General features: G+C 43.2%; 1 protein-coding gene across 1 annotated transcript; it reads right to left on the bottom strand.

Annotated features, from left to right (window-relative positions):
* Positions 1-2,036: 2,036 nt before the first annotated feature.
* pptc7b (protein phosphatase targeting COQ7 b) lies at positions 2,037-12,840 on the bottom strand. Its single transcript, XM_030769713.1, has 6 exons — positions 12,358-12,840; positions 8,462-8,641; positions 7,023-7,221; positions 4,393-4,516; positions 4,157-4,286; positions 2,037-3,968 (listed from the first exon to the last, which is right to left on the bottom strand). The coding sequence occupies exons 1-6, from the start codon at positions 12,557-12,559 to the stop codon at positions 3,910-3,912; spliced, it is 894 nt and encodes a 297-aa protein (XP_030625573.1). The 5' UTR covers positions 12,560-12,840; the 3' UTR covers positions 2,037-3,909.
* Between the last annotated feature and the right edge of the window lie 94 nt (positions 12,841-12,934).

Genomic DNA, 12,934 nt, shown 5'->3' with positions numbered 1-12,934 from the left:
AGAGCTTTACCGTTTTAACAGACCTTATAGCGTTCTAGCTGTGCACTCAAACATAATTTCACACGCTGTTACGGTTTGTAAGAGTCACTGTCGACGGCTCAGAGAAGATATCGAGTCTGACTCATGTTGTTCAACGTGGTTAAAAAAGCAGGGTAAAAATAGCCTGCGTTTCTCTTTCAGAAACCCGCCGTCACGCACCCTCACGCTCCCTCTAACAGACCTCTCTGAAGGAGTTCACTGACAGGTCAGTCCATGTAGCTGATAACTACATAAGCTCATAACTGACAAAAGCAAGCCTAGAAACCCAGCCTCACAGCTTCACCTCAGCAGTTTTATATCTATGCATTCTCCTTATCCATTTAAAGTATGGCAAATGTTCCTACAGATCTCCTACTACATTAGAGATCTTTAATATATTAATGAAAGACAGTGAAACACAAATGATTTTAGATTTACACAAAATTTTGGGTGTGATTATATATGAACATTGCGTAACTCACAAAGAAAATCCAGAGTCATAAAATTTAGTATAAATACTATATTTTTTTATTTAAATATTTTACAACTTTGAAAACATATTTACAGAAACTATTCTTGCATTGTTACACTGTACACACAAAAAGTGTAGTTCTCATTCGAACAAAGTCTGCTTAGAGACTGAGAGACTCGTTTTGACTGCAAAAGCACCATCGAAAACAATCACACAAGAGAGAGAAAGAGAGAGAGAGAGAGACAGAGAAAGATAGAGAGAGCTAGGGATACAAGATGCTGAGAGAAGAAAGAAACATTTTAAAGGGACAACATTGAGCAACATCCAAGTCCTGACAAGACAAGCTAGCTTTGCCACACAAGGCCTCTTGATAGAATGGTAGTAGTTGCCTCTTCACTGAATGGTAGAAGTAGTTGATTCTTTTAAGGCGGACACGGTGCGCATCATTTGAGCTCTGTGATGCTGTTGCATGCCCCTCTGATCCTTGTGCACTCCAAATGTCACAGAAATAGAAATTTCCCCTTCACAATTATTACTGAATATTCTTATTCGTAGCATCAGATATCTTGACGGGAACTACATCTGGATTTATATTACATAATAATACTGGACAATCCTGTACCACCGACAGCACAGAAAAGTACAGATTAATCACACCACCAAGAACAACCAACTGGAGTTGCAGACTGTTAATCAGAGGGACCCAGTGCTTTGTGACGGTCACACACACATACATACATACATTAAAAAGAAAAAAGAAACTAAACCCAATCCCCATCCAAAAACAAACAAACAAACAAAAAAAGACAAAGATACACCTAGCCCAGACAGAAACAGCTTGCCATGCAGCGAGACACTCAGTTTGCTTCATTTACACAAAGAAAATAAATAATTTGCAGCTAAAATGAAGATCTTTGCATCTAGATCACACATATTTTTATTGTCATGTACAGAGAGTTTATTGTCGTGATAGCCTTTACTGAACTTTACTGGCTGCTTGGTTGATTTTTGTTTGAATATATATATGTTCAAAAAAAAAAAAAAACCCAAAATGTAGGACACTACAATGACTCTGAAATTGTCAATATGTAACGATTGCAGTCTTCAAGAGAACTATCATGGCGCGCGATAAGGGTGCAAGGGATACCTTGGTCGTGCTGGTATTATGGCTTTCCTACTTTGGTTTGTCTTCAAGGATTCGTACACAACGACTTTGAAAGAAAACATGGTTACAAACTCAAGAGGACAGGACACAGTAAATATGACCACACAGTAAATATGACCACAGTTCTGGTCAAGTTGCATTCGAGGCACGATTTATGCAGCATTCCCTCTCCCCCCCTCTCTGTCTCTTTTCCATTCTGACCACCTGACAGACCTTTACCCAACGTGGACTTAAAATGTTTTCAGGTCTGCGTGTTTCATATCAAACGTTGTACACAGGCAGCATTTTCATTTTTAAGAGTTACTGTGTCTGGTTCTCCAATTCACACTCTTCCCAAACAAAGTTTGTTCCTTTTTTTTTTTTTTTTTTTTTTAAACCAAGGATTTCAAACATGTGATGGACAGAAAATTGGAAATATACATGAAAATAAATTCAGAAAATTATCCAGAACCTTTTCATTTTAGCGTATTGCTTTAAGCTTTCTCAGTCAAATCTAGAGGAAAACAACAAGACCAAACAACGAGAACAGTTGGGACTCTTGTCTTTGGTACATCCTATCTGAGCTCAACATTCTGCAGACCTAAGCCGCAAAAGATGGGTTTCTCCACAAATCTCTACTAGCGGCAGAAATATCCAGAAGCTTCCAATGACGGTACGGTCTGACGCAGCTCTTGAGTTTGTAAGAGAAAGACACCCACTCGCATATTTGTATTGTACAGGTTAAGAACCTTCATATAAATAAATGTACCCACACACACATACCTTAATTTACAAAATAAAAGCAGCACATTAATACAAGTAATTCTACAGAAGAAATCTAGACCAAAAATTAGGGGGGGGGGGGGGGTGAGAAAACTTCAACACAAATACTACACCCAAGTCTATCTGTTCACAAAATCCCTTGATTAACACAGTTAATCCAAAAGGTCAAAAGAATACATTTTACTTTCACCTTCTTTTCAACCTTACTCACTTAAAGGAAATGTTATAAAAATAAAACCTTTATTATATTTCAAATCTGACCTATAGATTTCATTAAAAGCGATCCCCGATGCTAGTTTTAACCTTGTGTTGTTTAACACTTGGCTCAATGGTAAAGAGCACAGGACGCATCCAAACATTAGACAGTTTAGACCCAACATACATACAATCTCTCTCGTGCACAAACACCCACACAGACAGACAGACAGACAGACACACACACACACACAGACACGTTTGATAGTTTCTGTGTATATCTGAAAATAATTATATTTTCCTTTGACAGTCTGTGCAGTGGTGATGCTAGGACATGATCAGCATAGCCAACTCCTTTTCAACAAATGCCTCTAATGCAAAACAGTCACATCTCAGTGATCTGACACGGTACTATTATGTGTACACATTATCAGACCTTTTCCGAACCTTACAGCACGTGGGGCTTCCTCTGGGCCTCAACACATTCATTAGTGAAAGTTACGAGAGATAAGCCACTTCCCCTCCGGAGCAGGCCGCAAAACTCAACTGAACCGGTCAGCTATTCCGTTAAAGCACTTCCCAAACCCAGTGACCAAGAAACCTCCCTCCCTCCCTTCCTCACTCTGTTCATTACCAAACTTAAGCTGAAAAAAAATCAGACAAACTGGCACGGCTAACAAGAAAACACAGACAGTCAACACGCAAGGATGTGAAAGACATTCAGATGACTTGGGGTGCACACTCATATCAGACATGTATGCTGTAACCAAAAGAAAATTACTTTCTTTTTTTTTTCCTTCTCTATTCCAAATGGGAAAATAATACAGTTCCTCACCTCTGTCCCCAGTCTACGGGGAAGAAAGACCTCAGAAGCACCTCTAGATAATGGCCCTCATTGCTAAGATACCAAGACCCTCCTCAAAACCCAAACACCCACCAGGGACAAAAGCAACATAACTGAATATTCAACTGATATAAATGAGGAGTTTGGGGGACTCTCATCCCTTTAATGCTCTAGGGTGTTGGTGAGCTCATAAATATAGGACCAGCAAAAAACATCCTTTTTAATTTTGGAATTGCCACAAAACCAGCAGTTCCATGCCGTCCTTATTCACTACCTCTCGTTAAACGGAGAACAACTTGACAATGGAAGAAATGACATGGGGATGAAGAAAATGCGAGATGGTCTTCAGAGCAAGGGTTCCAGGAACATCAGGAAGCAGTGCAATAGGAAGAGGGCCAACGGGGGCGGAAGACGCTGGCGCACGGGCAGGAGAACACCTCCGGAGAACACCTTTCAGTCTGTGTATTCTGCCACGATGGAGAGCAGCACAGTGATGTCATCAGGCTTTCCCCCTAAGGAGCACCAAAGCAAGGAGACAGCCGTTTAAAACAAACAAAAAAAAAAACCTGGGCCAAATACGTCGGTCTCCGCAGCTAGAAAACTTTTTACACAAAGCTTTGCATAGAAAAGGTCGCTCTCTCCTGACTTGTCCCTCCTGATGATAAAGGAAGATAAGGGTTTACATCTGACTTTGACTCACCTCTTACATTCAGGCCATTATCACAGGCAAACTGGGCGAAAGGGGACATGTAGTTGGGGTCGTAGGCCAACTCGTGGGCCTGCTCGGCGATGCTGCGGGCCGTCTGCTGGATGCTGTCGTAGTTGGTGTTCTGCAAATGCAAGTCAGTGAAAGGCGTGTACATCTACCGCATTAGGGCACACACACGTATAAATATACGCACTGAAATGCACGTAAGCATGCGGGTGTGCCCTCACCTTCAGCTTCTTGAGTTCCTGCAGGATCATGTAATCAGGCATGTTGTCAAAGAGGCCGTCAGTGGCAGTCAGGATGATGTCGCCCAGTTGGACGTCGAAAGAAGAGCTGTCTGCTGCTTCGGGGCTGCGGGAGAGGAGAGACAGGAGAGCGCAGTGTCAGCTGGGGACGCACGTAGAGCGCTACACGCTCGAAGCGACCAGTCCCTTTCATGTTAATGGAACAACTGCTCAAAAGACAGTACAGTCCAGAGAGGACAGCTCCGCTAAGTGTTTATCACAGAAGTACACAGTGTGCAATACCATCATACAATATACTATACTGCTGTCAATCCTCATAAACCTGAAGCGTGAAAATACTTCTTAAATGTAACTCAGGGTGTCTTAGTCTAAACGACTCATGGGAAGAATGATTGTCGTGAAGATCGTCTAACATTCTTACAGAAATGAGAATGTGCTACGACAGAGAATGACATCAGTCTGGGAAACCGTCTGCCGTTACTTGATCGGGTTTGTAACTCGAGTACGGAAACGAGGGTTAGGAGACACGGAGTTCTCACAGACACCACTGGGAGGCAGCTGAGGGTAACCAAACTCCCCAGACATTTTGTGCCCTCTGGAGTGACTCCAAGGAGTTACGTTAATTTCCTGGAAACAAGGCCTTTTGCTCTCGGCTGTCTCCTTCGAGACTCTGTCTTATTCCGATCTCTCTCAGTAAAGACCCTGTCTTATTCCGATCTCTCTCAGTAAAGACCCTGTCTTATTCCGATCTCTCTCAGTAAAGACCCTGTCTTATTCCGATCTCTCTCAGTAAAGACCCTGTCTTATTCCGATCTCTCTCAGTAAAGACCCTGTCTTATTCCGATCTCTCTCAGTAAAGACCCTGTCTTATTCCGATCTCTCTCAGTAAAGACCCTGTCTTATTCCGATCTCTCTCAGTAAAGACCCTGTCTTATTCCGATCTCTCTCAGTAAAGACCCTGTCTTATTCCGATCTCTCTCAGTAAAGACCCTGTCTTATTCCGATCTCTCTCAGTAAAGACTCTGTCTTATTCCGATCTCTCTCAGTAAAGACCCTGTCTTATTCCGATCTCTCTCAGTAAAGACCCTGTCTTATTCCGATCTCTCTCAGTAAAGACCCTGTCTTATTCCGATCTCTCTCAGTAAAGACCCTGTCTTATTCCGATCTCTCTCAGTAAAGACCCTGTCTTATTCCGATCTCTCTCAGTAAAGACTCTGTCTTATTCCGATCTCTCTCAGTAAAGACCCTGTCTTATTCCGATCTCTCTCAGTAAAGACCCTGTCTTATTCCGATCTCTCTCAGTAAAGACCCTGTCTTATTCCGATCTCTCTCAGTAAAGACCCTGTCTTATTCCGATCTCTCTCAGTAAAGACCCTGTCTTATTCCGATCTCTCTCAGTAAAGACCCTGTCTTATTCCGATCTCTCTCAGTAAAGACCCTGTCTTATTCCGATCTCTCTCAGTAAAGACCCTGTCTTATTCCGATCTCTCTCAGTAAAGACTCTGTCTTATTCCGATCTCTCTCAGTAAAGACGGTGCTGAGATCAAGAGCACGCGCTATGTCCTCTCCTCCTCTCTCCCTTCCTTCTCTCCCTTCCTTCTCTCTCTCTCTCTCACACACACACTGAAGCACATGTAAAGTTTTTTGAGACAAGGTGAGAGGTGAATGAGAGGCAAGAGTGAAAAATTTGATGATACCTTCAATGATAAATGTTATGATAATGATAACGTAGAGGAAAGAACAGGAGCTCTTGCAGCGCTTGGTGAAAAGATCTCAGAGGACATTGTCTGTGACCTTGAGGTGACATGTTTGTTTCCCTCTCAAACCAAACAGAGCACGGCGATAACGAAGCAGCTCGTCATTGAGAATTTGTGCTTTGCAGAAGTGCGCTCTGAGCTGTGAGGTAAAGAAGCCAACAGAAAGAAAACCAGAGCAGTGGCCTGAACAGAATCTGTTCATACCATCCTCTGTACAGAACACAACAACATAAAACATGAAAGGTCTCGTATAAATTTAGCCGTGCACGAGGGGCTCAAAATAATATGGCCTCTGCCCTGCCCAGCCCCTACAGCAACCACAAAGAAAACAAACCCTCAGGACACGACTGAGACAGGACTGGCTGAACGTAACAGGTCCTCCAGGATACCCTCGCGCTGTGATTGGTGCTGCAGGCGTGTGTGTGTGTGTCTGTGTGTGTGTGTGTGTGGGTAGCTGGCGGCTTGCCCCTGGCAGCTGTATGGGAATGAGTGGCTGGCATCACATGGCCCTTTCTACTCCTAACGCAAAAAGGAACTTGGCACCACACACACACAGCAAATGCCAGACCGCTAACATGCCACTCAGCCTGTGGCTGGAGGTCAAAGGAACACAGCTAGACGTGTCCAAAGCAGATCCCAAAGCAATGTAGAGGACATGTCAGGGCAAGGATCAAACGGACGAATCTATACGAGTGTGGTCGTTCTCAGCAACAGAAATGCCCCATGCACTGTAAACACTCAGCAGTTTCTACAGCCTGGGATACGTTACTCAAGCCTCTGTAACAAATCTGGTCCATCAGTGCGTAAAGCACCTCTCAGCGTTCCTTTTTCATGCATCCACACTCTAAAACTCACCTGTCGCTCAGCACCACGCCCTCTGCCCCGGGCGGGGCGATCGACAGCTGAAAGGGCGTGTTGAAATAGTGCTGCTGCTCGTCGGAGCGGTGGACCACCTCACCCCCGCGGACCACCAGGAAGCCCGAATCGCCAAGGTTACAGGTGTGTAACCGATGACTCCGCCTGTCGAGAACAACAATGCAAGCCGTGCTGCTCCCTACGTGGAAGAAGGAGAAGAGAGAGATGATGTGTGTTAGTTGCCATGTCAATAAGGAACGGGGAAGGGTAGGTAAAAAAAAAACAGAAAGGGGGGTAAAAAACAGAAAGAAAGGGCAAAAAGACATTCTTCTGAAAGACTGCACAAGTGAGTGAGAAATCAAATCAATGGACAGCCTACTAAAAGGCTAAACGAGGGGCTGATATCAGGCAAGTACAGGGGGTCAATTAGGGCGTTACAGATATCTCTCCATTTCTGTTGTAAAAGACCCCTGCAGTAACTTGTGAGAGGCACATTCTAAGTCGCGAAGAGGTTGGTCTTCTGGTTGGAAAGAGCAGCAGAAATGTTTACCATTCAAACTTTATCGCTCTGCTTCCGTCTAAACACAGGCCTAACTGACTAAATGACCTTGGCCGAGAGAGACTGGTCACCTAGAGACCATTAGTGCTACTCATCTTCCCAAAATAAAAGCAGGTCACTTTAGAGTGACAAACAACACAACCTAGTGACCCCCAGGAGGGGACTGCTTTCCATTCCCCTATGATATCGGATTTCTGAAAAATACAACCTGTGTTTTAAATGCCAGAGCTTTTTTAAACTCTGTACTAGCATGTAAGGAGTGGGAGTTCTTGTTCTTTTTCTGGTTCTTCAAGGAGTTTTACAACAAGCTTAAAAGTCCAAAGAGTTCACGCAGGGCATTCTGGGTTAAAATGATAAATCTGATTTTATGACAAATGGAGCTCGCACTGGACTTCCAAGACCAAGGGCTGCACATACTGTCCAGAGCACGACACTAAAATTAGACAACAGAACTGACGCAATATGAAAATACACATAAATTTTAAACCAACGTTCACTGAGCTGGTTAACTCGGATGAAAATCAAGACATAGAGGGGAGTCCAGCAACACGCGAGAGCCTGTTACTCAACTTACATGTTTCATATTTATTTATTCCACCAAGCACTGCGTGTGTGTGTGTGTGTGTGTGTGTGTGTGTGTGTGTGTGTGTGTGTGTGTGTGTGTGTGTGTGTGTGTGTGCGTGTGCGTGACTCACTCGACGATGCAGATTTGTACTCTATGTATGCTATAGCAAGAAACACTTGTGTGCGTGCATACACGAAAGCCTGTTTTTGCATTCTATCCTACTTGAGACGTTGACGCAAAATTTCATGTATGGAACTCTTCAATGCAGCATTTCTAAGAACTTTCACGTGAGTGTGAGTGTGTGCATACTCTTACCCAGAAGTGGCACTTTGTTCTGCAGAAGCTCATAATAGGCAGATGTGAGGATGCCCACAGGGCTACTGGGAGTGAAGCGTCCTTCCTTCACTAACCGCTCACATGTTCTCATCAGAGTAGCGGAGAACTGCGAGGGGTCCACTCCATAATCCCGCCAGCCCCCCACCCCGTCTGCCACTCCTGTGACAGTGAGAGAAACAGAGTGAGAGAAAAGGAGAGAATTAGTCAAGGAGTTCAAACACTATTGCTGTTACAAAGACTGACTGGACCGAGTAGCTGCAGCAGGTTGAGGGTGTGTGGGCGTATACCGCCATGATGAATTATTTAAATTATGAATGCACGTATAAATAACATTGCTTTGTGTTTGTAGTACACAACTGTGCTACTCTTCATTAAATGTTTCTTTACAGTGTCAACGTCCTGACTTCCTAACTAACCACTTGATTGTCTTTTAAGCGTTGGGCACAAGACTACAATAACAACTTAATAAAAACGCAGAATTCAAAGAGATTCTTAAAAACAGCACAAAAGATGAGTGAACTATTTAAAACCCATTTGACAACACAGGCAAGACCACAAACAAGTGCTGCCACAGCAAAAAGAATGGTATACTCAGCAACACTTTTCAGTCTACATAACATCTCTCCTTCTCTTACATACTCTCTCTCTCTCACACACACACACACACACACACACACACACAGTGTCATCGCAGGATAGGTGAATGACTGTACAGCAAACATGAAACACACAAAAGGAGCCTAGCTATGACCTTCCTACAGCAACTACATTTTACTGTGGTGACATCACCAACTTAAATGGCTGACTGAAGCAAAATAATGTTAAATGTGCAGTATTTGTTTGGATTAAATAATGGAGGTTCACGTTTACTCAAAACAGAAATGGCATTTACCCTTACCTCTTCCCTGTCAGAGGTCTGTGCATAAAACTAGTCCATATTTTAGAGAAGGACAGCTCCCAATGATCCTTTTAAAGGACCTGAGAGCCGACCCAGTAAATCACTTGGTCAGTAGTGATTTCGTCAAACGTCAGTCTATGGGACCCTCATCACAAGAGGCAACTTATGGACAGCAAGTGTAGGACTCTGGCATTAATCACACAGCTGTGTCACAGGCTTCAGCAAAGACTCATGCTATTTAAGGTCAGTAGGGAACTGAGCGTTTTGGGTGAAAGAGTGCAATATGTGCAGGCCCCCAAATAACAGTTTTGAGAGCCTTCCCAAAGGTATTACATGCAAAAGTGCCTCTTCATCCATACCCGCAGAGAGAGAGAGAGAGAGCTCATGAGAACTCAGCTCCTGTTTTACAGAGGGACCAAGTGCCAAAAACTTTGAGGAGTCATCCTGATTCTATATACACATTTGGTGAACATGCACAGAGGGAACCATACAAGGAGAAGCAGTCCTCGGTAGCCCTAGAAACAATGGTTCCTTCGTCAAACACACACAAACAGTCACATGCTGCAACATGCCTAGTAACAATGCCTGGCGATACATCTCCCCAAGCCACGGAGAATACAAAACGACAGGGCATTTCATATATGACACTGTAGTGGAAGGGGTCACTATCCTTGGTCTGACTGTTTCTGTTCCCTCAGTGTCAGATTACTGGAGCTTTTCTCATTTCCTCAGCTGATAGGACTGTGCATGCTGTTCTACCCAAGTATTAACACACCTCATTAAACTGATCAAAGACAGGGTTGTAAAAGTCAGATCAGAGTGGAGGATTTGAGTCAGGTGTGGTTGTGCATAGCTGCATCAATCTCTGCTTTCCCTGTGGGTCCTCTGAACTGGATTTGGGAAACACTGGCTCCAAAAACCTCACGTACAGCAGAATCTATTCATCTTGTCAGCTTCCTTGCACTGAACAAAGACTGCGTTAACACATGTCTGTAGTTACTGATAGATTTGTGCCGAATAATCTTTACCTGCAACGCAATGAACACATCTCATTAAAATTAGATATAACTGTTACTCTAAAATACGTTATCCTTAAGTATGCCAAGCACTTCAACGCTACTTCGGGCAAATTAGCGCTTTAAGTCCGTCAAACGACTTGTGAAAAGCATCAGAAATACTGAGATGACTGTCGCGTTAAAGTTAAATTTGGGATTGCGCCGGTGGACATTTGAGCTCTGCTCTTAATGGCGCTACAGTTAGTTAAAAGGGCTACAAAACGCTGCACGTGGTAATCTGTAACAGGATATTTGAGACGATTCCAACTGGACAGTCTGGACTTCTGGCTCGAGTTATTCGGCTGAGAAATTTTACCTCCAATACTCCTTGGTCAATGATAAATTACTGAAAGCTCACACAAGAGAGAACATGGACTTTTAAATCATATGAATTCCTAAGGAAAGAGAAGCTGTGGAGAGTTTCACCGAATGACATGTTGTAGTCAGCACAATCTTATATACATTCAGCAATAATTTTGGGGGCGAGAACAAAGATATAAAATTAAAGACACAGTTTAAAAAAAAAGGATGTAAGGATGATAGTACAGAGTCGTCTATATGCCTGGACACAGTCTAAGAGTGCTTTTTCTATTAATTAAAAATCACATTTCTATCAGTGTGTGATTTCATTCAAAACTTTTCTTTCATAATTAAAATAAAAATAGTTACATAAGTGCACAGTTGCATTCATTTATTATATTTGAATTCTATGACGTGAACAGCATCTTGATCCATGCAGTTTAATGCTATAGTCTGTGAGGACTTTGTGAGGTAAAGATAGCATAACACAACAGACAGTCGGATCTTATCCGAAGCTGCTGGTTTTTAAACCACGTGGCACGAGACCTCCCCTCATAACAAAAGGCTTTCTAGGCGGAAGGCATTTGATTCGACAGAACTGTGTCTTTGTTTGAAAGGGCCAGAGATCGTACGAAAATCGTTTCAGTTTGCATATAGTGATTAAATGCTTTTATCATAATTACCATCTTCCCAGCTGATCGTTTTCTTTTATTTTTGGTAAAAGAACTTGGTAATCAAAGCAGAATCTATGACTACCAAACGTGCGTTCAAATGGTTGGTTCAATGGTCTTCGTGGTTCTTTAGCCATCACATCAAAAGCAATGTTTCACGGGGCCTTTTTCATAATTTCGCACGTGTAAAACGAGACCGCCCGATCACGTTGTAGCCCAGAGGTGTTCTGAGGACAAAGCAATCCTCCTCTATGCGTCGGGTTAACGTGGATTTGTCCTAGCAACATGGCTGCCTCCATGCACATCCATTCTGACCTTTAAAAACTCGGCCAAGATTCATCAACCGATGCAAAAGATTGGAGCATAATACTTGGAAAATTAAACATGTCTTCATGTATCTCAAAGTTTCTAAACAATAGCAATATATTTAAGTGAAATGTCCTGAATAAGATGACGCAAGTTAATTCGACACAAATGATTAGAGTAGATACGCAATTTTTTGTTGTCCGAGAGTATAACTGACTCGTTATTTAACATATACGTGTAGGTTTTAATTTCATGGCATAAAGAATGTTTAAATCGAAATCGTGCGCGTTTTCAACGGTGGTTGTGCTGAAGGGGGGTCGTCCTCGAGTCCTTCTAGGTAAAAGGTCAATCTCAAAATTTACGCAAAATTACATCACACCACTCAATATGCTCCTGAATGGCATATGCTATATAGCATATTTAAGCTGTTTTACATAGATAACGTGTCGGTATTCGCAGAGCTGAATGACACTGGAGTTAAAAATCACAGGTTATCTCAGGTGAGGGCTACTTTTCTTTGACACCCTTTATCACATCGCAAGTGTGCGACGGCGCCGCATGCTGACTTTAACCCGTGAAGGTCACGCTAGTGTTGAAACTCTGGGTGCAAATTAAGGTCAATGCAAGCAGAGAAATACCACTTACCTAAAACATCGGCAGATCTGTGAGGGGCGATGAAGCAGGCGTCATCACCATAACACATCCCTTTCTTCAGGATACCCTTCCGAAAATCTTTTCCGAATCCACAACTCGCCGTGACCAGACTGTAATCCCGACCATCAGTTTGAGAGAGTCCGCCCAGGACAGCCCTGGCAACAATTCTGCCATAGGAAAGTACGGATAACATCCCCCTATGTGCTTGGGCTACTTCTACCTGCCTACCCCTTCACTCTTCTATACGAGCCTGTGTTGACAACCTACTGGTCTCACTACCAACATTCGGCTTTTCTCGCCACACTTGTACTACGCAGCTAGACAAGCCAATACACGCATCTACTTTCGTAACAAGTCAGTTAAAAAGCCCTTAACCTGCTATAAAACTCCGATTTGGCAGAATGTCAACGCTTCTTTAAGTTTTGGCGGATTTAATGAACTCGATTCCTCCACGTTGCCCCATCCTATCAGACATCTTTCCGTGCTCTCACTCTCTTGCACACAAACACCCGGGTTCCGGAAACCAGATACGGGTTCTCGAGTCTCGTGACTCGTTGCACTGACGTCA

Source organism: Chanos chanos, chromosome 3 (assembly GCF_902362185.1).
Source record: "Chanos chanos chromosome 3, fChaCha1.1, whole genome shotgun sequence".
Lineage (NCBI taxonomy): Eukaryota > Metazoa > Chordata > Actinopteri > Gonorynchiformes > Chanidae > Chanos > Chanos chanos.
Note: the sequence above shows the minus strand (reverse complement) of the source record. Positions and strands in the feature narration are given on the sequence as shown.

Coding starts and splice junctions, on each gene's coding strand:
- pptc7b (XM_030769713.1), bottom strand. CDS start 12,559: ATGTTATCCGTACTTTCCTATGGCAGAATTGTTGCCAGGGCTGTCCTG. Junction 4,517..7,022: donor GGCGTGGTGCTGAGCGACAG/GTGAGTTTTAGA, acceptor CCTCTCCCGCAG/CCCCGAAGCAGCAGACAGCT. Junction 4,287..4,392: donor AGGAACTCAAGAAGCTGAAG/GTGAGGGCACAC, acceptor TTGCATTTGCAG/AACACCAACTACGACAGCAT.